This window comes from Panthera onca, chromosome C2 (genome assembly GCF_046562875.1).
Source record: "Panthera onca isolate mPanOnc1 chromosome C2, mPanOnc1 haplotype 2, whole genome shotgun sequence".
Taxonomy (NCBI): Eukaryota; Metazoa; Chordata; class Mammalia; order Carnivora; family Felidae; genus Panthera; species Panthera onca.
Window position 1 is genome coordinate 135,420,178 of NC_138347.1, and position 25,795 is coordinate 135,445,972.

At 38.7% G+C, this 25,795-nt stretch overlaps 1 protein-coding gene across 9 annotated transcripts in view; it reads right to left on the reverse strand.

Moving 5' to 3' along the window:
* Positions 1-2,674: 2,674 nt before the first annotated feature.
* The window catches only part of SATB1 (SATB homeobox 1), a 101,601-nt gene continuing 78,480 nt past the window's right edge, over positions 2,675-25,795 (reverse strand). For 6 of the 9 annotated variants that reach the window (XM_081790133.1, XM_060638583.3, XM_060638580.3 and 3 more), the window contains 3 exons: positions 8,276-8,479; positions 7,597-7,692; positions 2,675-5,898 (listed from right to left, as the gene is read on the reverse strand). In XM_081790133.1, coding sequence (XP_081646259.1) covers positions 5,395-5,898; positions 7,597-7,692; positions 8,276-8,479 — 804 coding nt within the window. In that variant the 3' untranslated portion in view covers positions 2,675-5,394. The remainder of the gene's footprint in view (positions 5,899-7,596; positions 7,693-8,275; positions 8,480-25,795) is intronic. The other 3 variants (XM_060638587.3, XM_060638589.3, XM_060638588.3) reach the window with 3 other exon arrangements.

Here is a 25,795-nt window from a genome sequence, read left to right on the forward strand (position 1 = left end):
CTAAAATTGGCTTTTTGAGAATTCCCAGAGAGTTCCGAGGAAAACTTCATTTTTTTCTCCAGAAATCAGAAAATTCATTATTTTGTAAAAAGTGACATGATGCCAGAACATCATTATGGGAAAAAGCCATTGAACAGTTTGAATATTTTTATCAAAATTTCATCTCTAATTTTAATGAGTTTCACAATGTCCTTATTGGGAAAATGTTACAGTGGTTGACCTGGGGATGAATCGTCAGGGGTTCATTACATTATTCTATTTTTTCGTGTATATTTTACATTCCTATAAGCTGTATGCTTTTTTAGAAAAAAATATTTTCTGTATATGGCTCTTACACCAGGACAGCAGAGTTTGGAGGTTAACATCTCACACATTTGATTTCAAATACTTAGTGATAGACTTTTTCATATTAACAAAATACATGCTACATTATATTTCTGAAATTTTTGAATTGCAACTAATGTTTCTACATTTTCTGCATTTGGAGAAGCTTTTATAAAGGAGAAGATAGAGATAGAAATGCATAGATGGAAGGCTTGGGTTTGAAACCAACGTGGCCACTTAGATGGACAAATGAGTTACCCTAGTTGAGTTTCCTCTCCCTGGTTTTTGAAGTGGGACTTTTCAGAGCCTGCCGGAAGTGTCTCAGAGTGGGATGGAGGTATGTTTGCGGCAGTACCTTATATAACGAAGCATTTTACAAATGTTGCTATTTTCATCTCAAGCATATCTGCGTGTGCGGTCAGTGAGGGGCCCTGGGAACACAGGAAGGCTTTGAAAGAGACCTGGTAACATTTGGAAAGTAAAATCAGAAACAAAGGCAGAGTAGGTGACACCTGTCTCGGCAGTAAGATGCTATCGGACAGGTTTGTGCTCTGGACAAATGCTCATTCTGCATCACACTGCCACAGACTCGATGAGTTAGCAGACATTAAATATTCGGACCTTCTCAACATCCTCATTTATAACAGGTACTGTTTGTTCTTTTGTGAGTGGAAAATCAGAGCAGCACACGGGACGTCGTTTCTTTTGGGGGCGTAAAGACACGAATTAGATCCTGTCACTGTAATGAAGACTTAACTACCATAGAGAGCAAATAATACCAGTGCAAGAAATTCAACTAATAGTACAGAAATAATGTTCAAGATTTAATTTAGTGCAAAATAGGTCACTTTAGAGTTTATGTTTACTTTGCAAGGCAACAAGTATAAGGTACTCTTTTACTGTATTCCCTCATCAACCATTGCCAGAGACCGGGGGCCCAGGTCACGTGCTTTTGATCACAATAAGGCTATTAGCAGTTGAAAATAGTTGACAGAAGGTGACTTAATACACAACCTCGGTGTAAGGCAAGAAGCCATAATGGAATTTTAGTGGAATTATCTTGATAAAATTAAATTTGGAGATACATGATTCATAGAAGTAGGGTAATGTAAGAAAGGCTTAATTAAAAATGTTGCTCATCTTTTAAACATTAATTCCAAACTACTTTTATTTAACATTTGGTATTGTTAAACAGGTAATAGTATTCTGGACATACACCTTTCACCACATCTCTTTATTAAGGGTACTTTATATTTTATCAAAAATGTGCAGGTTAATAGATTGTAACTTAACCTCTGTTGCAAGACATGCAAGTATTTAGTATTTACATTGAAAGGATTGCCTTGGAAGAAACACTGAATCCGTAATATGCCCCCTTTAAAAGTCCAAAATATTTACTTGTAAGATAAGCTCCAGTATCAGTTATCTTCTGATATTTTAAATGTGATAAATGTTTCTGGACCTTCGTTGGTTTCCACACTATCATGCAGATTTTTGGCTTGCTTTGGCAAGACAGTCCTATTTGGGGGGCTATATAATAGGGTATACACATTTTGCTCCTTTTGAAAATATCACCAGGCAGTTCAGAATACCTCATTTATTGATAATATTGTGACAATCAAGGACCTTAATATTAGCTGATGGTAACAATAGGGAAAAGGGCAGAATTTAATAGTGGAATGTATGGGATTGTCAGTTTTACTCAATGTTGAATCATTTTGAAAATGTTTTCTACTCAAGCTATATATTTTAGATAAGCACAGTTAGATATAGATATCACTACTTGGAAAAAAAAAACACTTCTTTTAAGCTCAGAATTCCTTAGGACTAAATGTTAATCAATACACATTTTATACATAATATGTACAGACTTTTTAACCAAGTGCCATACGACTAGGGCACAGATATTAGTTACCTTGGTTTTCAAAGGTTATGTGTCAACTCTGCATATTACGTGCCAAGGAGATACTGTCAACATTATTTTTTGCATAATGTGCAAGTATTATATGGCCACAGAGTGTAATACAAATTAGTGGCAAAGTGCTGAGGGAAGGAATCCATGACAGATTCAGATGCACAAGGTTGAATATTACCTGCAAACTACCTGACTCTGCTAAGGTCTTAACAGCACAAAGCGCTATGTCATGCCCAGCTTTTAAAAGTTTCTGAAATCCTTGGACACAATGAAGCTTGTTCAAGGAGTTTTTACCATAGCCACCTGTAGTAAGAGGACTGGTATTAACAATAAAAAACATCGGGGGAGCAATGTGGAAGATCACCCAAACGAATCATTGTCACATTGTGCCATCTTCCCTGGAAACAATTTTGCTCACTCCATCATGACCATCACTCTCTTTTAATATGTGCTTTTATTTTAATTTTTGGCTTAAAAGATCATATTAGTACGATTATGCTGCTTACGTTAAAGGGTCTGGGACTTTCATTAGTATCGTATTGATTTCTTACACACACTCATCAATTCTTTCAAAATGTTATTTCAAAAGAAATGAGGTTACTGTGAATGGCGAAATCGTATTTGCAACCCAATTTTTCGTTCTAAAGAAATTAAATTTCTGGCACCTTATATTCTGTTGGGCCGGTTAAAAAAATAAAAGTCTACCCTTTGCTCTACCTTTCTCCCCCAAACTCAGAGGAGAAAAAGCAGGAGAAAGGAATTTGTAAAAAACTTTATGGCATACTCGTTTCTATGTATTCCTTTTTTAAATACATGAAATCTAGCTTCTATTTTATTAATTCAAATGTCGTTTGCTCAAGTGATTTTCTGAACTCTACGCAAGAAATGTTTAAAAGTTGTCTTCTCATTTAATAAAAAGAACTGAAAACTTTTTCAATACAATTTTAAGTTACAGCAAACCAGCTGCCTTCGTAGTTCAGCTGTGCTTCAAAAGTAAATAGTACTTTTACGGCTGAATTGGGAGTCTTCAATGATGCCATTTTAGTTCCTTAAGTAAAAGTTCAACATTAAAGCAGCCCAGTTGCGTACCACTGAGCTCATCAGGGCCTGGAAAAACGTTAGGCATGAAGAGATTGGACAATTTCAGAACCAACCATCAAGGAACCCAGACAGATACCCCTATCAACATCTAGGAAACCTTAAAAAGCAGCAAAAGATAAAGTGAATACAAACAAAATACTAACAATCAAAAACCGCAGCGCTGGCCTCAATCCCTTCCACGACCATGATTAGCACATCTCATTCTAGATCTTGGAGTTTACAGAGCTTTATGTTGCGAGAGTTCAGAAGACTGTGTTTAAGATCCAGGTGTGTTATTCTTATTCTCTTCATTTAGTTCCTATACTTATGACATACACAACCAAATGAGCTCCGAGTTAACTCATATTCCACTTAGAACTTAAAAAAATACATTGCTTACTGTGACGTTTTTATACAGAAGGTCCATTTTTTCCCTACTTACTTTGTTACTGGTAAAGGCCTTTAAAATATTTATACATTAGCTTAAAAAAAGCGTTGCCATAATCAATTATTGTGAACTAAACGCAGACGAATTCATTCTAAGTGCATAACTCCTAGAGACTAGATTTATGTTTTCGTTGGCAGGTCTTCTGACCATCCTGCTCTCTCTGTTTGTTAGGCAAAATGTTAAGCAAAAACAGGCTATGGTCTTTGTTGTTAAACTTAAAAAAATGACCACGTCTGTGACTGAAATTTACAGTGTTTCAAGTGACTTTTCAGTTGCTCTTTATAAAATCGGTAAAATATCCTCAAGAAAGTATCAACATGCACCTAACTGAGAGGGCCATCTTTGACTCTTTCAAGTTACTTCACATAAGCAGACAAACCCTACCATGTCATACCATACAAACAATTTTAATTGTGTAGTTACAGTCAATAACCACTCCTAATCAGAACATTTCTGCATAAAGAAAATTGTGATACACTTATAAAAACAGCCAGCTGTAACAAAATAGCTGGTGTTTTCATAGCCATAAACTCATAAAAAAGAAATACGCCTTTATACAGAAATTTTATACAGATGTAGCTTTAAAATTGATTGTAAACCAAAGGAAGACACATTGCAAACATCCATTATTTTCACATTAATTGCATAATTTTCTAAGGTGATCTATTAGTTTTATTTACCTAAGCTTATTTGCATGATAGTAAAAATTGCATACAACAATAAGAGTGAAGCTTATAGTATGAATTGCTTGGATAACATAGAGCACTTTTTATAGGCAACTGTGTAAAGCACATTTTCTCTATTTAAAACTTTTAAGACACTTTGTTTTACTGCCCATCAAAATACATTTATAAATAGAAAAGAATCAGTATGGTAACAAGAGAAGCAATATTACATTTAACGGAAACTTCCAAAAAATTAATTACAACATGATGCTGCAGGATCTACAAATAAATAATGAGGACTAAATTGTGTTTCACATTTTCTTTTCATTTTTTAAAAAATCATGTAACAATGAGAATGAAAAAAATTACAGTGAACTTTTATTTCCAAAATAAAAACAAATTTGAATTACGGCAGTGCCATATAATACAAGGCATTTGTTGGCATATGTCATCTTTAAACTGCATTCCACAGTCTATAGTTCTTTTGTAACATACAATAGAGTAACAAACTCTTTTTTTTTCTTTTTTTAAAATAAGGGGCGAGTTTCCAAAGATCAGTGTGGAGTGTTACAGAAATAATTAAAGGAAGGAAATAATAATCACAGAAGTTATAATGCTTGTTTGAGGCTCCAGAATAATTTTTTTTTTTTTTAAAAAAAAGATATCACTGGTATCATGCTTACGGGTATGCACCTCGATGCGTCCCGTGAACACAAATTTTAATTTTAAATACCAAACAATCCTCGATGCTTCACCTGGGGCTGCCAAGCAGTTTGTAAAACAGAGTAAAACATTTAGTGCAGTCTGTATTATCCTTTCTCAACTTTCCTGTTTGTGCAAGTTTCTGAAGATTCATTGGCCAAACAATGAACAACAAAGGTTTTCTGAGAGAATACAAGGTGGACTTCTCACGTCGTTAGTAAATACCAGTGGCACTGTTGAATGAAAATAATACTTTGATCTCAGTCTTTCAAGTCAGTGTTAATGTCTGTGTTTCCTTCCACCGACAGCTCTTCTTCTAGCTTCACCGAGAAAAGGGTGTTAGCATTTTTGTCTTGGGCACTCTCTTCCAAATCCTTAAGCAACTCCTCTTCCTTGTATTCGGCCACATCCACCTCTAAGCCGGAGTTGTCCTTCAGTTTGCCGTGGTGCTTGAGATAATACCGCTGGTTCTGAAAGAACTTGATGATGGTGTACTTGGGAAGGTCAAGTTGCGCGGACAGAGTCTGGATGGCCTCTTCGTCCGGGTACAGGCCCACGTCCTGGATGAAACTCTGGAGGATGCCCAGGGCTTCCACGGAAATTTTCGTCCGCGGCCGGGTCTTCTGCCGGTTCTCGTCCTCGGCCTCTGCGGGCGAGGCCACCGTGGGCTGCCGCGGGGGGAGCCGGGGGCCGGCCGGCTGCTGCGCCTGCGCCTGCGGGGGTGGCGGCGCCGGCTGCTGCTGCGCCTGCGCCTGCGGCTGCTGCTGCAAAGGAACAAGCGGACAGTCAGAGCTCTGCCTTCTCCCCAGGCGGGCGCGCGAAGCCATCTGGGAGGAGGCAGGTGGCTCGGAATCCCACCAGTAGCTTCTCCGAGGGGGACAAGATTCAGGACAAAAAGGGAGGCCGGCTAGATGGCCCACGCCATCAGGGGAAGAAGTCAAAATGATAAACACCGGGAGGGGAGGCGTTACTAGGATTTTGGAGGCAGCCGCTGGGCTGCATTATCGGAGGTCAGTGGAGCCTCCCTGCCCTTCATTTTCTGTCTGGCTCACGGAAGTGAAAAGTCAGCGCGCTGAAAATACGGGCCATGAACTTCACCAGAAGGATAGGCATCAAAGACGAAGACAGCAAAGCAAATTATGATGTAAATAATGAACAAAGATTTAAAACGAAGATTGAGGAGTAAGGATTTCAAAGGCATTTTAGAAAGGAGAGCTACAGAGCCTGGGGAAAGAAATGTGTGTTTTGCCTCATTTCATCCATGGCTAAAACATGGAGCAAGAACGGAAAGTCTTATTTAAATTCCAAATAAAATAGATAAACGTCTGCTCTTTTTCAGCACTATCCCCTAAGACTCCGAGGATTTTTGGGATTCTCACTTTTGTGAGTTTCCTACCAGTCAGTTCCGATTTAATACACGCACAATTACTTACCAAATTGCACTAGGCTGACACTGCAAGTTTTTTTTTTTTTCCTACGGAAAAATAAAGGTTTGATCCACCATACAACGGCTAGCAAATTGTTTTGTCTATAGTAAACTGAGATGTGATTAGGATTTAAATTTAGTGTATACAGACACTTTTTCGTAATTAGTGTCTGTATATGTGCTGTAATTTCCATACACAATTATACATAACAAATGTGTGACACATGCACATACTGTATACTCTATATCCATAATTCTTATCATCAAAGCAAATCAACCTGAGTAAGCCGCGAAATATTAGAACGTTTATACCGTGCCTAAGCATTTCCTTTTATCCCCCTAAGAAACAATTTTATTAAAAACAATTTACATTTTCAAACAAGTACTATTTTTATTACTTAACATACACCTTTCTTTTTTTTTTTTTTTGTTTTTGCTAAACAGTAAGTTTTTCAGGCTTTCATGATTATTTTAGTGCTTGATATCCTAAGGGATTCTCTTTTCCAATTTATCTTTAATACACACTCAAGGATTTTTTTTCCTAGTGGATGGATAGCCCTATTATTGTTTTCAGCTGTGTGGTGTGTCTGTGTGTGTGTACATACACAGACACACACACACACACACACACACACACACACATTTTCCACAGCAATACCAAGAAATAATGCAGGTGATTCAACAAAGACAGAATTTTAGGACTCTGCAAAGCAATGGCATTTTCTCTTATATGGGAAAGCTAAAAATATCCCCTTAGATTTAACAGAAATACATCATACAAATCAAGGCCATAAGGCACCAACAAACTACATGATCGTAGAGCCTCCCAACCTAAACTCACAGGGGCGTTCCCTCAGTGGATGAATGGAGACCAGTCCCATGACCAGCTCAGCACACGGCTGAATCTGGGGCACAGTGGTCTTTGGCTACCACCATGGTTAGTATGTCCTTTGCAAGTCTGAAAATCCAGACCAAGGGAGAGCAGGTCTTCACGCCACCCCCTCTCGCTGGCATAGGTTAACTTGTGCCCGCTCACCTGAGGAGCAGCACCGAGCCATGGTGCAGGGGTCAGCAGGCCTGGTAAGAAAACGCCTCTAGACTCTCCTTTCCCAAGGGTGGTGGGAGAGGGGCTCTAAAGGAAAGACAAACAGACGTGACTCACCCCTAACCTGTGTTCTGTGAGGGTGTGGGGAGACAGCTACAAGGTGAAGGAAGGGCCAAGGAGTCAGAAGCAAGATTCCAATTAGGTTTCCCTCCCCTCCTCATCCTGGACAGCACCCAAGGAGGTATAACGTTGTGATTGCACAGACCTCCTCTACAGAAAATCCCTTTCCTAAAGGGCAGTGTTGGTAGTCATTAGAAAAATAGTGGGTTTTTTTTTTTTTAGATTCTGATTTTCAAAACACAAAAACAAAATTTGAGCTCTCACACACAAAACCACCCAATTCGAACAAAAACACACTTGCCAAACAAGTGTTAGAAAGGGGGTTCCTGCCACTTTGTGGGTGGGGAGATGAGGGAAGAGGAACACAATACACATGTTGGAAAAAGTGTGTTAATTTCCCTTTACTCCCCTGAGCAAGATGGCAGCGTATTGTTATCTCTTGCTAAAGCCTATGTTTAGACTGGCGGGAAGAAGAGAAACGCTAATTTCCCTGCTAAGTGTAAAGCTCTATTTACTTAGTGCTATATTGAATTGGCCAAGGTAAACGAACCTGAATCTGCTCTGCTGGAACATGGATAATGTGGGGCGGCCTGTCGCCATGGTGATGCACCGCGTTGCTCTCCTGTTCATAAATGGCATCACGTTCTGGCTGAGGAAGACTGAGGAACCTTCGGATCATGGAGAGGTTCTCCCACAGAGTCCTGTTTTCTGGAGAGGGATCTTCTTTCCAGCGTAACAGCTCACACAACCACCCCTTGGAGACAAGGGCATAATAGGTCAGTTCATGCCTGTGGGGGGGCTGGTATGTTCCATTAAGAGCTAAAAAGAAAAGACCCTGTGAAGTTAACTTTTTTTTATAAGCTCAAAACACTCCAACCTGCTTAAAAAAAAATTTTTTTTTTAACCTGTTAAGAAAGAATAGCTGTACGTGTCAGGGAGGCAGGCTCTGTTTCTAATAAATGTTCAGATTTGCATCTCAAAGGAGGGTCATATTTTTTAGATTCCAAGGGCAAGACACATTTACCACGGACTTTGCAATATGTGAAACATGAGAAGAGCCAAGTTGAGTGTGCTTCTAGTCGTGCCCAACTTTCTTGTCTGATGAGTGGCCGTCTGAGATCCTGAAGGTATTTAAGAGATAGGGCAGATTTTTGGAATAGTTTTTTTCTAAAAGGATTCCTCAAGTTTATACTTCTTGTATTAGGAAGGAAACTACGTGTAAATATTTGTGTGTGTGTGTGTGTGTGTGTGTGTGTGTGAGAGAGAGAGAGAGAGAGAGAGAGAGAGACAGAGAGAGACAGAGAGAGAGAAAACAGACATGTGCAGTAGTGTGAGTGAGAACGTTGTCTAGTGTAAGCGTAATGCTCAGAATGGGCATTAGAAGAATTCTCCCAGAAACAACTTTCCAGAAAAACATCTCAGGGCCTGTTTTTTTCTGTCCACTGCAGTGTGCAATATGATTCATCAGGCAAGAATTTTAATAGATTTCCTAGGCTGAGAGAAGGAAATGTCCAATGAATGCCCAAACCTGAACCTCTCTGATGCCTCCCCAAGGGTCCCATGTTTGATCCTCAGATTATCTGTCAAAAACTGAGTGGTCCAACAGAGGACCCTAACATCTTCTAATCACCATTCCGAACGTTCTTCATTTTGGCTGCCATGATGGACACTAAGCAACGGGGTGGCGAGAGGGAGCGTGTGTCCCACCCAAACCCCTTCACCAGCAAGGCAACCACCTGCAGCTGCCGTGCTGCCTGCTAACAGCTCAGAGCCACATCCTTCTCTGGGGCGATGTCTGGAGTCATCTCGCCTGGAGATGCCTGGACAGTTCCTCCACGTCCTCACTGACCCCCTCACCCTGGGGTGGCCAGTGACTGGCTGACCCAGTGGTACAACGTTCCTGTCCTCTTCCCCTCAAGGGACCACTCACTCAACCCTTCAATTTACTCAACAGAGATGGCCCTCCCCATTCTTCTTACTCCCTTCCCCCATCAATACAGACCACCTGAGACCATACCTCTCACCGGACCCCTACCTCTTCCCTATCCTCCCTCACTCCTTCTAGGTCTCTCATAAAAGCCTAGACACTTGATTCCTGTCTTAGGCTCTGCTTTAGGGACTTGACCGAAGATGAAGGGATTTCTTGGAAATGCCAACTAAATTAGTTCGATGGGAGTGGAAAAAGCACAATTTCTTTATCATCTGCGTTTTAGAACCGGCCAACGAAAGTTTTTTTGGTGTATTGCTGCTGTTGTTGTACGGGGTGAGACCAGGGAACGGTATGACTTTTCTCCATTCGTCCCATACTGAACTACCGGAGAAAATTCCCCTTCCCCTTCTAACTGCAACATACAGCAAAAAGAAACAAGGCCCATTCTGCCCCAAATGGCCTACGTGAGAGAATTTAAAAGAAAAGATGGAGAGCTGCTAACATTAGCTTCCCAAGACCCACCTACTAACCAGCCAAGGGTGAGTGACTGTTGCTAAACCTCATGAGATCTATTTTTTTCTAAGACATTTGTTTCTCTACTCAACAGGTTTCTTAATTAAACAAATACGTACAAGGAGATGGTCACGCAATCATGCACTCATTCAGTGCCGCTGAATGCATAATTCAAGGCTGAGAGAGCAGGCAGTAAACTGAAGATTTACCGGCAAGAATATTAGTGAAAAAAAGTAATAATTGTGATGAGCATATCACTGAATGTGCTTCTTTCCTAACCATGGCGATTCTACGTTTATTTCCAGAAAAATATGATGATGTGTCATATTTTCGCTCTATAGGAGTATAACATTAACTCTCAAACTGTATTTGAGTATTTGAGACCCACTTGCACATGTGCCCTGGAGATGTTTATTTAGCTCTTATTGGCAAATATTTGCTATCTGGATTGAGCCATGAAAATATTTTATATTTTCCTACATCTCAGCTATTTCTTTATACTTTACCTCTAAGTTGGATGCTGTGCAGGTTTCAGATATATATCTTCCTGTAGGCTTGAATATTAACTATGGTTAAGATGGCTTTCCTCCTCCATTCTTCAGCTACGGCAATTGACAGGCCCCCATGCCTACACGGAGGAAACTACTGCAGTTCTATTTATCTTTCAAGATGTTAGAGGGCGCATTAAAAACAGAACAGAAAAGTTGGGATTTGGGGGGTTTTGTACTTAGCTGGTATTGTATATTGGCCCACTAAGTGCTAAGCATTGAGCAGCTAAGGTTTTGTTTTGTTTTTTTTTTTAAGAACTAAATGCCTGTAACTAAAAATTGCTGAAAGTTAAATTAAGAATAATTCACATAAGAAAAGCTTCTTGGAGGGAGCTGAAACACTCCAATAATTTTTCCAATCCTTTAGAAAAACTTTTTAAAGTAACACAGAGATCAGTTAGCACTCGGATATATGTGAAAAAACATGTGGATCACAGATGTTCTTTGGAAAAGAAAATCATTAGTTCTTTTAAAATGGCTAATAATGATAGCTAATTCCTAAACAATCACACTCATGCTGGTTTAACAAATATTTCAGAAAAAGAGCCGTGACTCATTCGACAAATATTTTGCTCATATTGTCACTTCTGTGTCTCTACACTGATGAATGGATCCTTATTTTATTAATTGCCCATGACTACCATAACATTTCCAGTAGTTTGCTATTAACCTCTGCCCTTAAATAATACTTCTAATTCCTTATCTAAAAATAATTTGATGAATTATAAGTTTGAAGCTTGTCTCTGCTAGCCTTTCAAGAGACATGATGATTTTAAGAGACTGAAATCAGATGCTTCTTAGAAAAATATTTAACGGTGCAGCTGGGAACTGTTAGTTCTACAAGGGTATTCCAAAAAGAAAAAAAAAATTAAAAAGGGGGAGTGCTTTTCTTGACGTGTGTCTCTCTTGGAAAATAACGGAAAACAGACATTTTGATACGCTAGTTCTTTGTCAGCAGAGACATTGGCTCATTCCCAATTTACACTGGCAAAAATAAGATTAATTTATTCTAATACTATTTAAATACCTTGGAATATTCTGACTACCTCAAATCCTATCGACTGAGACTCTATTAATGATGACAGTAATCTGATCTAGGTTTTTGCACAAAGTGACTAAAAAAGCCAAATGCTTTCTAATTCCCCAATACCTTTTTCTAGGTCACTTTTCCATAAGTGATACTATTAGAGCCAAGAAACTTGGTAAGACAAGCAACGTGTCAGAATATTACAATATCTGACAAATAATGATGATTCCCCTAAGCACTGTATGGGTTTTTAAGTGATAAATGTACAGATCTGCTTGGTAGAGGAGAGGCAAGGAATGAAATGCAGGACTTTGCTGCAAAATGTGAACATAATTACATTTTTAAGAGAGGTCTCTGGGACTTGAAATATTCTAAGACCACAGGCGGGAGTAGTGAGCTACTCCCCAAATCAAATTAGATCACAACTGTTCCGTACAGTAGGAAAGACAGGAGCGTAACAGCCTTAAAATAATAAGACCAATCCACGCTCAGAAAACTAAAATGGCACAAGGAACAACCTAAACTTTAAGTGTAGTCAATTTGCCAAGCAACATTACACTGCATATAAAGAGGGCAAAATATAAACAGTAGCCACATGTAAATAAATTAGTAATACTTTCAGGATGTTACTACTTTTCAAACTGACAAAGTTTAATTTGACACCTTCTGTTCTAAACCCTTTGTTTCCATTCAAAATCACGCCTTGAGCTGTTGCTATCAATCACAGCGCTCCCCCATTACTTAAAAAAACTGGCTTGAACCCTGAATAAGCTGAAAATGCCATGCAGATGAATTCTGAGATAATATGTTCAAACCTGTTATATACAACACAAATCCTGTAAAGTTATGTATTGTAAACCTACATTTATTGAGAACTAAAAGTCTTAAATCCATCTGCCACAAAGGAAATACTGTTATGTACTTTATAGTAACCAAGAACCATCTGCAAATGTCTTGCTACCGTAAGCAAGAAAACGGTGCAGAAGATGCTAAACCTAAGACCGCATGAAATAAATAACATTCTTCGGACGGGTTTTGGTGAGGGATCTATTAAAAAAAAAAAAAAAAAAAAAAAAGTAAGATGGGGGAGGGGCGGGGAAGGAAAAGAGAAAATGCAGAATGGCTGCCAAACCAGTACTGAAAAAAAGCAAAACAAACTCAATGACAACACAATGGCAATTTATTATGGTCCATGAAACACATGACTGTATGCTCATTTTAAAGGAAAAATTAGCAGTTCTAAACTCAATATTCTAATGATGTGCTTTACTGACAGAATCTTGTTGTACCACATTTAAATAAAAATCCTGGCACCCTCATCTCTCAGCTGCTAATTTCCAACCAAACTCGATCCCTGATTTCCACTCCACTCTTTTTAGAACAATTAATTCAAGTCAATTCACTTCGAACATCTGAACGGAGAAGGGTACACAATGATTTTAATTGAGTCAGAAAAGTAACCTCCTTTCCTGAATGAATTTATTGTACCTATACAGTCTCACAAACATAAAAAGAGAACCCTTACAGGGCCTGTTCTGTGACAGAGCTGGGAACACATAACACAACGAGCTTTCCAGGGGAAAATAGGCTTCAGTATTCTCTGAGGAAAAAAAAATCATTTAATGCAATATACAGATACGTATATGTTATTGTTATATGCATATACATTTTAAATCCTAGAGCTACAAGAAAAAAGAAGAAAGAAAATGACAATTCTTGCTGCAACTAAGAAGGAAAAATACATCTTAAAAAACGGAATGGTAACGTGAGTTCTAAAAAGCAAAACATTTTATAGTCTGTGTTTATTCCCCCTCACCCTCATCTTTTATGTGTTATTTGCAGGAGTATTTTGTTCCAATCTCTGGGGCATATAGTATAATAATATATGATATTAAAAGAAATCAATCTAAATAGGGACGTATTTGATACAAACATTTTAGTGGAAAGCACGAATTACATTTTAGCAAGTAGTAGGAACAAGGATTAAGTACATAATCCATTAAATAGTACTTCCAACACAAAAAATTCAGTATTGTAGACTAAACTACACCAGGCATTTTGAATGAGTACATTTTCAACAACAACTAACTATAAAGCTAGCAATTTATCATTCAGCAAATAATTTTCTACTTTTAAAAGAATCCGTAAGTGTTACTTATGCTAATGAAGACAGTTTTTAATCTGCCCACAAACATGCTAATAGAGGGCAATTTTTTTTTTTATTTACAAAGCTGTCGGCACTCAAGGGTAATTTCATATCAATGTTCTATAAGCTGGGGGGAAAATGGGTTCTAATTGTCAGAGTTGCAGAATCTTTCACCTTTAGCATGAAGGTTTACAGATATCACAAAGACGCAAAGCGACCGATGGCGGCGTAAGCCATGCCTTTAACATTCCAGAAGGGTTCCATTTTCATACTTTTTATGCCTTTTACTACACTCTGCCTCAAATACAGTATTAACACATTATCACCTCTTTGGGGCCCTACTGCAGACACAGGACCCAATGGAGGTAAAACCCCACTTCCAGATTGGAGGCCCGGATGCTTCACATACCAACTTCTCCCTTTTTCTTTTCCTCGAGAACAGTCGTAACACTTCAAACAGCGGGAAACAGAACAGTAGCAAAACAATATTGAAAGCATTTTAAATTATTTACTAGGTTAAGAGGGTGAAATGATACTTTAAATACATCAAATTTCATCGTCCAGGCCATTTTTTGGTGGCAAAGTGGTATTGATCTTTCCAAATGCTTAAAATTAACTATTTTCCAGAAGGTCATTATTTGATTAAAGGCATTAAAGTTGAGGGCAAGAAGCAGGGCACTTTTTCTTCTTCCCCATTCAAATCATCATGTAATTTAATAAAAACCATCCCATCATGTCCTGTAATAAAAACACTTATCTTAAGATACTGTTCTTTACCTAACATATTAACCTTTAAATGTTATGAAGTTCTTTAGAAGAAAAACCTTTGCTAAAGCAGATAATTCTATAACATAATGAGAGGCCCCCACCATTAACATTAATAAAGATACATGTTCTCCTCTATGGAATTAGTAGGAAATACATTAATCTTTCTCCCCAGTTTAATAACATCTACTTTGTGTTCTGTGAAGAAAATCTCAGCAGGCGCTGAGTAACTTTGCCTGCTACGTTAACATTGGTCTTATTAAAGAAAACACGGGAAATAAGTTTGAACGGAGACATACCAATAAATTTTCATGCTAAAAGTAGCACATTACTTCCACTGTATTTAAAGAGGGCTTTTAAAAAGAAACATATTTTAAACAGAATACCCGTGTGTATGTATTCCCCAAATATATTTATTTTCAAGGTATGGTTTCTGATACCTGTATTTGCTGAAAAGAAAAAAAAATCATGATATTTTAAAACTATTACTAGTTTTACACTTCTAAACTGGCACTGTTGTAAACCCTCTCCAGGTTATTGAAGGGGCTCAGTATCTCAGCCAAAAATCTGTGGGTTTCTGTACTGTGGAAACAGGACATACAGTGGCTACTGGTCAATTTCTCCTGAGTAAATTTTTGCCACTTTATCTTTAAAAGGTTAAACACATCCAAGCAGAGTTTCTGGAGATTTCTGAGTAGCAAAAAGAAATGCTCATACAATGTGAGGAAAAGCTCCCACTAAAATTTAGTGAATTTTGAATAATCAGAATCATTGGTAAATAATCTGCAGCATGCAATTTTGCTTAAAATTTAAGGAAAAAAATGAAAATAGCTTTTATGTTCCCCTCTTTCCTACCTTGTCAAAGCCACTGGCTTTATGGCACACGTAAATATAGTGTTTTTTTTTCTTTTGCTACAGATTGTTTGATCTATAGTAAGATTATCAGATGACAGTTTGGCCAGAGTAGATAAAAAGTGAATTTAAGTGAAAATTTAAGTGAAGCAAACAAAAATGTGGCTTACAAGCCTGCTTCTTGAATATGGTCTCAAAAAGAATTTTTTTTTGTTTTCTCTCCTCAATCTAAGATGTATTTTCGACACTACATAAATTTCGGTGATATGATTTGGCTCCTGTTTAACATTTATACACACTGTGCCTTAATATCGTACTTAAGTTTTTATTCTCTTCTCACTCTCCATAAATAGTGTCGTTAAAAAACAGAAAAGTCAGTACTCCCAAGGTCCATCAATGTCAGCCTTTCTTCTATCGTGCAGAATCCACGACTCCTTTCCACCTGTCGTCCACCACTGACTTGTCAGCCTGGGAGTCGTCTCCCTTGAAGTATGCTCTTAGGTACCAAGCATTCTTTTTAATTACTCCAAATGGACAATTATTTTGATTTCTGGACAAAAAACCATTTAACTAATCATGCCTTTTCTTAACTCAGGGGAAACAGTGCACCGATGATGACTAGAGCTATCATACGAAGTTGTGACACCTAAAGGAACAAATACATGTGATGTCTAACTTAGCCTATGGAACTTCCTGCCAGGTAAATACACAGGTTTAACTAAGCTTTCTTGAATCCCCTTAGCCATCTCTGAGATGCTCTTAGAAAAGAGATGCTGGGATGAAAATCATTGCTCTGGTCTTTCAAACTGCCCAAAGTTATCTTACTGTTCAAAATGCCCTTCAAAGGCTTCCCATCACAGAGAAAATGCTCACACTCCATGGGGCTGCCCTGAAGGCTACTCCCAATCCCATTCATGTCCTAATTCACTGGATTATTTATGAGCTGTTGCCCAGCACTTCCCCACTTTCTATTCTCCATCCTTCATCCTGAAGGAAAGCCCTTTCTCCTTTTTTCTGCCCATCCAAACACTAACTCTCCTAGTAATGCTCAAACACCTCAGTATATTGATAAAGGGTTATATCCCATGTAGGCATTTATGTATGTGAACTTGAGCAAATTACCTTTTCGAGCCTCAGCTCCTCCTCTACAAAGTGCAGACAATAGGAGTATTAATCTCACAGGACTGTGACTGGTACATATGAAATAGAACACATTCAGCCCAGTGCCTGGTCCATGATAACTACAAAAAGGTCTGATGAACTTAAATTGAAAGCACTTGCCTTAAAAAGGCTCACAGTGTATTTGGGAAGCATTCAGAAATAACTGCCAGTACAAGGCAGTGAGTGATAAAGGTCAATGATGGACAGACCCCAAGGGAGATCCAAGTGGCGAGGAAGAAGAGATGGTCTGTGTGGTCCAGAAACTCTACACTGATGAAAAGTGATATTGACTTGGCCTTGAAGAATAGGCAATATATAAAATGGTGAGGATAATGAAAAAAGGGAGGAAAATGAATTATCAATGTGCTGGGAAAAATAGGTAGATCAGTTGCTTGTATGTACCATTCTTTCGCTATAGCTCTTTCCCATACTGGACTTTCTTGAGAATACTCAAGTACTGTGACCTCACCTCCTTTACATGCTGTACTTCTAAGACCCATTTATTAAAAATGCCTGGGGTTTGGGGTGCCTGGGTGGCTCAGTCGGTTAAGTGTCTGACTCCTGATTTCGGCCCAGATCATGATCTCATGATTCATGAGATCAAGGCCCATGTCGGGCTCTGTGCTGACAGTGCGGAGCCTGCCTGGGATTCTTTCTCTCTCTTTCTCTCTGCCCCTCCCCTGCTTGCTCGTTCTCTATCTCTCAAAATAAAGTAAAACAAAATTTTTAAAAATCATTAAAAAAAAAAGCAACAAAGTTAAAAAAAAAAAAAAAAAGCAAGCCTGGGTTTGAATATGTATTCCTATTCCACTATTTACCAGCCCTGTATCTTTGGTCAAGCTTTTCAACTTCTTTAGACCTCAATTTTCTCCTCTGCAAATGGGGGTAACTTTACCACTACTCATAGGGTTGTGTGAGTTAAAAGAGACAATCCGTGCAAGGGGTTCGGCACACAGAAGCAGTATGACGAATGTCAGCTCTCACTATTTTTATTATTGTTGCCATTATCACAAAGATAATCCAAAGGAATTTGAATATCTGGGGAGTTGATGAAAACAGCTCAGTTATCACATCCCAAACTGAACCCAATATCTTCCTCTTATAGACTACGTTCTCCTCATATGTAGTTTAACTCAATAGCATCAACACCCACCTAGCCACCTGGGCTGAAAGGCTGTTATTTGAAGTATAAACTGGTATAATCTTGCTGATGGGCAATGTGGAAATGTTGAATGTAGAATTATCTAGTAATCACCTTTAAAACACAAAAGGCTTTTTTTACCCAATAATTCTACTTTTAAGAATTTGTTCTAAATAAATGATAAAGAGGGGTGCCTGGGTGGCTCAGTCAGTGAAGCGTCCAACTTTGGCTCAGGTCATGATCTCACGGTTTGTGGGTTCGAGCCCCATGTTGGGCTCTGTGCTCATAGCTCAGAACCTGGATCCTGCTTCAGATTCTGGGTCTCCTTCTCTCTCTGCCTCTCCCCTGCTCGTGTTCTCTCTCTCTCTCAAAAATAAATAAACATTAAAAAAGTTTGTTTTAATAAATAAATAAATGATAAAGAGGTATACAAATATTTAACTATAATAACGTTCATGTTAGCATTATTTGTGATAGGAAACATAGAATATAACTTAAATCTATCTTTAGATAGTAAAAGATATGTATAGCATATGAATAAATGTAAGACATATATATACATGTGCACATATATATGTATACGTATACATATATGTGTATAAAGAACATAAATCAGGCTATCTTTAGTTAATTTGGGATTCTGAGTATTTCCTTACGTTCTTCTTTATGCTTGCATTTTTTTATAGTAGCTGTATGTTTTCAATAAAAAAAACTTAGCAAACAGCTTCAATTAAAAATCTGATATTTCTTGTCGGCTTGCTTTATAAAGAGAACAATCATGATGAATTCCTGCCAATTCTACTCCTTCAGAACATTTCTTGAATTGGCTCCTTATTTTCCATTCCTACTGCTCTGGTTGAGGCCAGAGCATTTCTTCCACGAACTAACGCTGATGGGTTTCTTTAATTCAGCTCCCTGCCCCACCCCCCATCTCAGCTGAATTACATTTATCATAAACAAACGTCCACACAAATAGCCCTTTGAGTGACATAGTCTTCATTTTCCTTCATCCAAGGGGCCTGGACATGCCCTGAGGCTCACGCTTGAATGAGTGAGTGTAAAAATGCAGCAAAGGATTCCCTGTAACACTGCAGTGGCAGTAAGTTCGAGGGAGAGAGAGAGAGAGAGCTGTAAAAATTGCACAATCTGGATCATTTAGTTAGTGGCAAGAAACCGTATACCTCTCTGTAATTCCTGAGGGTATCATGTATTGTAGCAAAGTCCCAAAACTTGCATTCATCATGATGCTGCAGTTCAAAAAAACTAAGACGCAAACTGAGCTCATCTTACTAGGTTTAAGGAGGCAGGGTAGCACGATTAAAGGCTTCTGTCAAAAGCAAATACAACATCGGATTGTTTCAAGAAGCTGAACGGGAAACTTCACTTTTCCTAAACCCCTCAACTCAAATAAATACGGACTCGTACACAGCAATGTTATGAAGCAAATGTCTCATCATGTGGTACCCTAAAGTCACCATTAAAGTTTTACAGGGTGTATTTGTCTTTTCAAAACTATGAAGATCATGAAGAAAAGAATGTTGCTGAATATCCATATATGCTACGTGCAAAAAAAAAGAAGAAACCAAACCTATAAAAACTTGAGCTTATAAAACAAATAATTTTTCGGTGATGATCTACTTGATACAGGGGGATTTATCTGCTTACAAAAATAACTTGCTACAGGTTATTTTAAACAAATATTTCCTCCAATGCATTTTTAGTTGGTTTATATAAAACTTTTCAACACTGCAGACATCTCCTAGAATGAGCTATATGTCCCATTATGCATATTTAGGGGCTAGGAATTAAAAATTTAAATCTTCCCTCTATGATATCCTAGGAAAGATAACAAAGAATTTTTAAAACCAGAGGAAGGCAATTCGGGATTGTAAAAGTTATGGGACTCATATCCTAAGAGGAACAATCAAGCGGGCAGGGTCATTATGAGCTCCCGAGTTGCTTATGATTTTGCTGATAAAGTAACACCCATTTTGTGGCCAAAACCCACATCATTTTATCCATTATGCAAACCTACTAATCAGAGGTTGGCTTAATTGAGGGATTCAAATCTTGTGATTCCCAAGGACACATCAAAAAAAGAAGGCATAAATATTTCTAGAAGCATCACGTGGATCCCAGTGACAATGGCCGGGTTATAATTTTACCAATAAAAGGAGACAGGGGAGGCTGAGCTCTCTGCACAGGTCATCTGAGTCACTCCTCAGGACCACTGAAACTGTCTTATACCTGGGGAAGGCAGGCTCCGAGAGGGCCCCGGGGGAGGGGGACAGGAGTGTGACCCTACTCTGTCTTTCGGAGGACAGAATCTCCCTCCTCCCACCAGAGCTCCTTTAGGAATGTGCTGGGTTTTGTGAGGGCAAAATTGAGAACGGATGAAATGTGTTTCTGAATCATTTTGTTCTTCTACAAATAATTATTAAGTGCCATCTATGTGCCACCTGTGCAGGCTAAGAGGAGATGTGGGGACAGATATAATAGGGAGTCATTTCCGCCAGCACTTATAGTCCAGTGAGGAAAGAACAGCTTACACTTCAGATGTAAGTTGATATTAAAGGTGAAGCCCCCTGGACGCAGTCTCCAGTCGAAGGGCAAAGGCCCTTGCTCACAAAGTCATCTGTATGTGGCATCAGCATGTTGGAGAAAAGGCTGCCAATAGGTTTCTGTTTTTGCTGTTGTTGTTTTAAACGTTATGGCAATGAATCTAACCCCTGCTTACGTGCTCTGAAGTGAAGGACCCTTGAAAAATAAGCATAGTATAAAGTCATAAATAACAAAGGTTTCCCCTGCAAATTCAAGAATTCTTCAGCTAATGTACTAAAAAAATATGTAATTTTCCCCCTACATATAATTTATCTAATCATTGATCTAATTTTTTTTTTGTGCCATCGACCCTTCTGGCAAGCTGGTAAAGCCCACAGATGATGCCTTTCCAGAACAATGTTTTTATGCGCCTGAAATAAAATGCATAAGATTATGAAGAAAACCAATTATGCTGAAATACGGTTATCAAAAATTTGTGATACAGTGATATAAATGCTTCTTTATTAACACACTCAATAACAGTACCTAACAACAGATCTGATAACTACTGTGATTTTATAGTGGTTAGCAAAGATATTTTGAGATATCTGCAGTAACTTAATGTGCTATGAAAATATTTGTGATTTTTACTGGTGACAAGTTCATAGGTATTGTTAATACTACTATGATTTATTGGCTATATTGATAATTGAATAAAATGTCAAACTTCAGTAAAATGTTAGTGAGAATAAAGCTTTCTTTTTCCCAAGTTCATGGACCCCTGGGGGGAAGGTGGGCTACAGTTAAGAACTCCCATCACTCCACGTGCATGTGTGTGTATACACACATTTATACTCCAATACACACACACACACACACACACACACACACACACACACATATTTCAAATATTTTTCTACAGCTATCTTCTATAAGCTCCTAGTAGTTTAGAAAATTTTGGTTATTTATGGATTCATGGAATAGATTTTATTTTATTTTATTTTTGCCACTAAAGGACCAAGCCTGTTAGAGACGGTTGGAGGAAAAGAGTTAATCACTAGTTCAGTGCAATGGTTCCCAGACTATGTCCTCAGGAGCCCCAGGTTTCGATCAGGGCATCTCAACAGTGCCATGATCGATGAGAAGGCCCACCTCCGTCCAGTCCTCAAGTCAATCAAAATGGGGGAAGGCTTTTGATTTATTTATGTCAGGGCTGGATGAGATTTCATTCATAAAACAACAGTTTTTCCAGTTTAAAAATCTCTGATTCACAATTACGCTAGCACATATATACCTCACTCTTTCTTCCTGGTCCCGTTACAAACTCACAAAACGGTTCACAACCTCTGAACAAAGCAACCGTATACTAATTTAGTTAACTTCCTACCAGCCGAGTAACTGCAAAGGTGGACAAGATTAGCAGAGTATCCTTTGAGAAATGTCCATCTGCCAAAAGAGGAACACTAATGAGGTTTTCTGAAGACACCTGGGTTTCCCAAACAGAAGGGGGATAAGGCAGCAGGGCAGAGAGAGAGGATGGAGGCAGGGAAAGGAACCGAACAGTGACATGGGCGTCCTATGGGGCGCGGGGACCTATGAAAGGCTAGGAAACCAGGGTAATCAAAGCGCCAGGCAAGCAGCCCTTGCTCTCGTCACCACTTTTCAAAGAGCAAACGGTTATAGAGTATTTGCCTTTGAGATCTGAGGAGAGGGCAAGAAGGAAGCTAGTCAAATAGAGGATTAAAGCAAGGAAAAAAGTGAATGGGAAAGATGGTAGGTGGGGGTGGGCTGGGGGTGGGACAGGGAGAAAATACCCGAGCACACATCCGTCTCCTCACTATATATGAAGCACAATGCTCAATGTATCCAGAAATACAATGCAACTTTCTGTCTAGAAATTAAGCTTGATGGATAAGGCTTTAGTCCTTATGGTTATCCAGGGTCCAAGTTATTTAGTCTCTTTAATCAAAATACTAAAATAAAATCATTACCCATTAGGCTATTACCCTTCCCCCAATCTCCAAACACACAAGCAAAAATTAATTGCAAGCCAGGAAGAAAGAAGGCAATTTAGACAGTAACAGCTTGGCATGGACTGAGCTGGATTTCCTAATAGCATTTGTCTGTTTGTGAATGTATATTTTATTTACAGCTTTCACTTCCTTGACCTTATTGAAAGTAATTTATTTTTAGCTAATCTACATTTCATTTAAACCACCAAATACTCCATCAATGAACCAGCCAAGTAGCACCCATAACAAGTAGCACTCGTGCTGGCACCATTAGTAAATGGGTAAACATTTAAAGGAGACATGTGGGAATGGGCACTCCTCAGCAGCTATTAAATGCTACAGGTACCAATTTATGAACTTGCAAACACGGGCTTCAAGCTATTCCTTCAACTGAGCTGTCATTCCCTGCCTCCTTTTTCTGGTGTACTTTCTCTTTCACTGATCTCTTCCAAACCTGGGATTTCTCATGGACCAAGAATAGTTTTTCCTCTTTAATGTGTTATCCTTCCCATGACTTGCACCAGTCCCCAAACAGTGAGATGTTAAAGGCAGAATTTCAGGCATCGGTTAAAAAAAACCAAGCAAACAAACAAACAAAAAATGTGTTTAAGGAGGACACTCTTTAGCAACCTTCCAGTCACACTGTTTTGGCAAACCACTGCCCTGCCACATGTTAAGCCAAGCTCGTTCCCCAACTGAACTGAGCTCACCTCATGTCCATACTGTACTGGTTCCTCTAGGTCCTTGATAATGAGACAGAGGTCTTTCAGGTAGGTAATAACCAGTCTCAGATGACTTTATGAGAGCCTCAGTTCATCTATTATCAACATGAAGTTTTCACACTGGATCTCAAACAATCAATCCTCCCCACTCTATCCCACCTATGAATGCTTTCTGGCTACAGGCCCCAAAATAGCACTTTGTCTGTCCCCCCACCAAACTAAGCCCTGTCAGTATTCAAAACCTTACCTCCTCTGTGACTCATTCCTAGACTAACACACCTGTCGGCAGTACCTTCAATCAAAATAGCATCCTCTTTCATACTTGTGCACCTGTTTCAGCAACAAACACACAGAAGTCGGAACTGCAAGGGACACTGGGTCAGACATAATCTGACCCAACCAATTTTACCTTCCTAAAGGGGAAGTTCAGAGCCTGAGAGGTTAAATGACTTGCCTGGGGCCACACGGCATGATAGCAGCGGGACTGTGATCACCACTCTTTGCAATCCTCAATGCTTTCTCTGAAAGATGAAGTTTACGTCCAAGTTGTTATATAAACCATCTGTGAGCTTGTAAATTAGTTACCATCGCCCTATCTCTATCTGCCATAGATATTCAGAAACATGCCCTCCCATTCCTGTCAGCTTGGAATAAAAAGATGAGCTTCACTGTAAATGATATCGGTGATTTCAACAATGAAAAATGCAAATAGTGGGTCCGAAAGAAAACAGCATATAGCCAATTGTACTTTCCTGTATGTTTTCAGGAGGATCCAACAGCAATGCAAAAGAACAGCTGCTCGGTGGCTGGGGAAAGTGGCCTGAGTTGGGCAAGATAAAGTTTTGCGAACTACTTTCTACTGAATCTTCAACTATGACTTGTTAACAGATACATGAAAACTGTTCTTTTATTAGACAGGGTAGTGGAGCAGGGTCCACAAAGAAAACTGTAATCTTTTTTTGAACAATGGGATTTTTGTAATCTAATTAAATTGAATGAAAAGACATGCTCTTCTCTCACACTCAAAATACTCAATATTTTCAAACTCCATACAGAAAACAGCATCCCTAAACAGTAACTCTTTTTTGTTCCCCCCTCTCCTTCCTGAGCCCTTTTGTATCAACAGGTGTGCTGGGAACAAAGAAATTCTAATACACAAAAACAAAAGTTTGCAAACATGGAAAACTAGTGGATGATTTTTCAGAATGTTAATGAAATCTTTCATTCGCTGTGGAACAAATCAAGTTTCCTTTACCTAGTGAGCGCTACTAATGACTGCAAAATGTGATTCAATTTGCATGCTGGCTTATCCCTAACATATCTTGAGGCAGCTGTGCAAAAACTTCAGGGCTATTAAAACCAGGGCAGTAGCAATGAAGTTATGAGGTGCAGGATTTTTTTTTCTTACCTCCACTTCTCGTATTTCTTGGACTCATCCCCACACATCCTATGTTTAGCATTCTTGGGAACGCTGAAATACAAGTGACTGAAGCAGTGGTGGGTTGACTTTACTATTTAGTGACCAGTACCTTCACCTTTTAAGAAGGATTTTCGAGGTGATATCTTTCAACAGGAGATACTGTTGTGAGATTGCTTAGGTGAGGACCGAATCAAATCTTCCACGATATCTGCATCTTGCAAAATGACTACAAAGGCAGATGAAGACTGTGAAAAGAAACTGACCTAATAATTTGGTATCGACCATGTGAACTGCTGAGCATCTGAGATGGGAGATGGGTTCTAACTAAAAGGCAAACACTTTTTGTTTTCCCTTGGAGGTGATATTCAAGCCAGAATAAAGTATGAAGAGGCAGAAAATGTTAAAATTTCCAGTTGGAAGAGATCACGGAGCAAACCCAAAACACACAGAAAATAGCCAGAGTAAAAGGAAAGAAAGTTCTGGTCAAAAACTGCGAAGTTTTTTGTTTTGTTTTTTTTTTAATGTGAGAAAGTAACAAAGGAAGGGGGAAAATGAATAAAGTAAGGGAACAAGAATAAAAAACCCACAGGTCTATGGGAAATGGCACTTCTTATCAGATAATAGGAATCACCACAGAATCCTAGGAAGCTTCCAAAAGTGAGGTTCATAACTGAAGTAGTAAAAGTAAAGATAAAAGAAAAGGAGTGTATTTTATTTGGCATTAAAAGACCTTTAACTAGGCTGTATCTATGGTTTTAAATGTTCTCTAAAGTGGATTGTGGTGAACCTTCTCCAGAGGTATGATTCTAAATCACTACTGATCTTATTTCTTTCTCCTCTCTTAATTTTAGTTTTCTACTGGCTTATTTGCTTTCTTATGGCTCCAATACTTTAATTTTTTTATGGCTGGATTCTTCTGAGACTGGTGATAACTCTGGCCTTATATGGTTACCTACTGAGCCTGTACTTTCTGCCAGGTTATCTCCAATTTGTCTACTGAAACAGAAATCACTGGTTTTCACCTCTACCTTTCGGACTGATTCTGCAGAGCAACAGACATCTCTAAGAAGTAAATTTCCTGATTGGCCCCATTTTGTGTTTGCATTGCCTGGGACGTGACCATAAAGCCTAAACTAGCAACTTTTCATTAAAAAAAAAAATAGGGAAACTGTCCTTTAAAAAGCTATATATGCCCAACAGTAAATATGCTTTCAGAACTTATGTTCAAATAACAGGTTTAACCCTGAAAAAAAAAAAACCAAAACCAAAACCAAAACCAAGGGAATAGACCA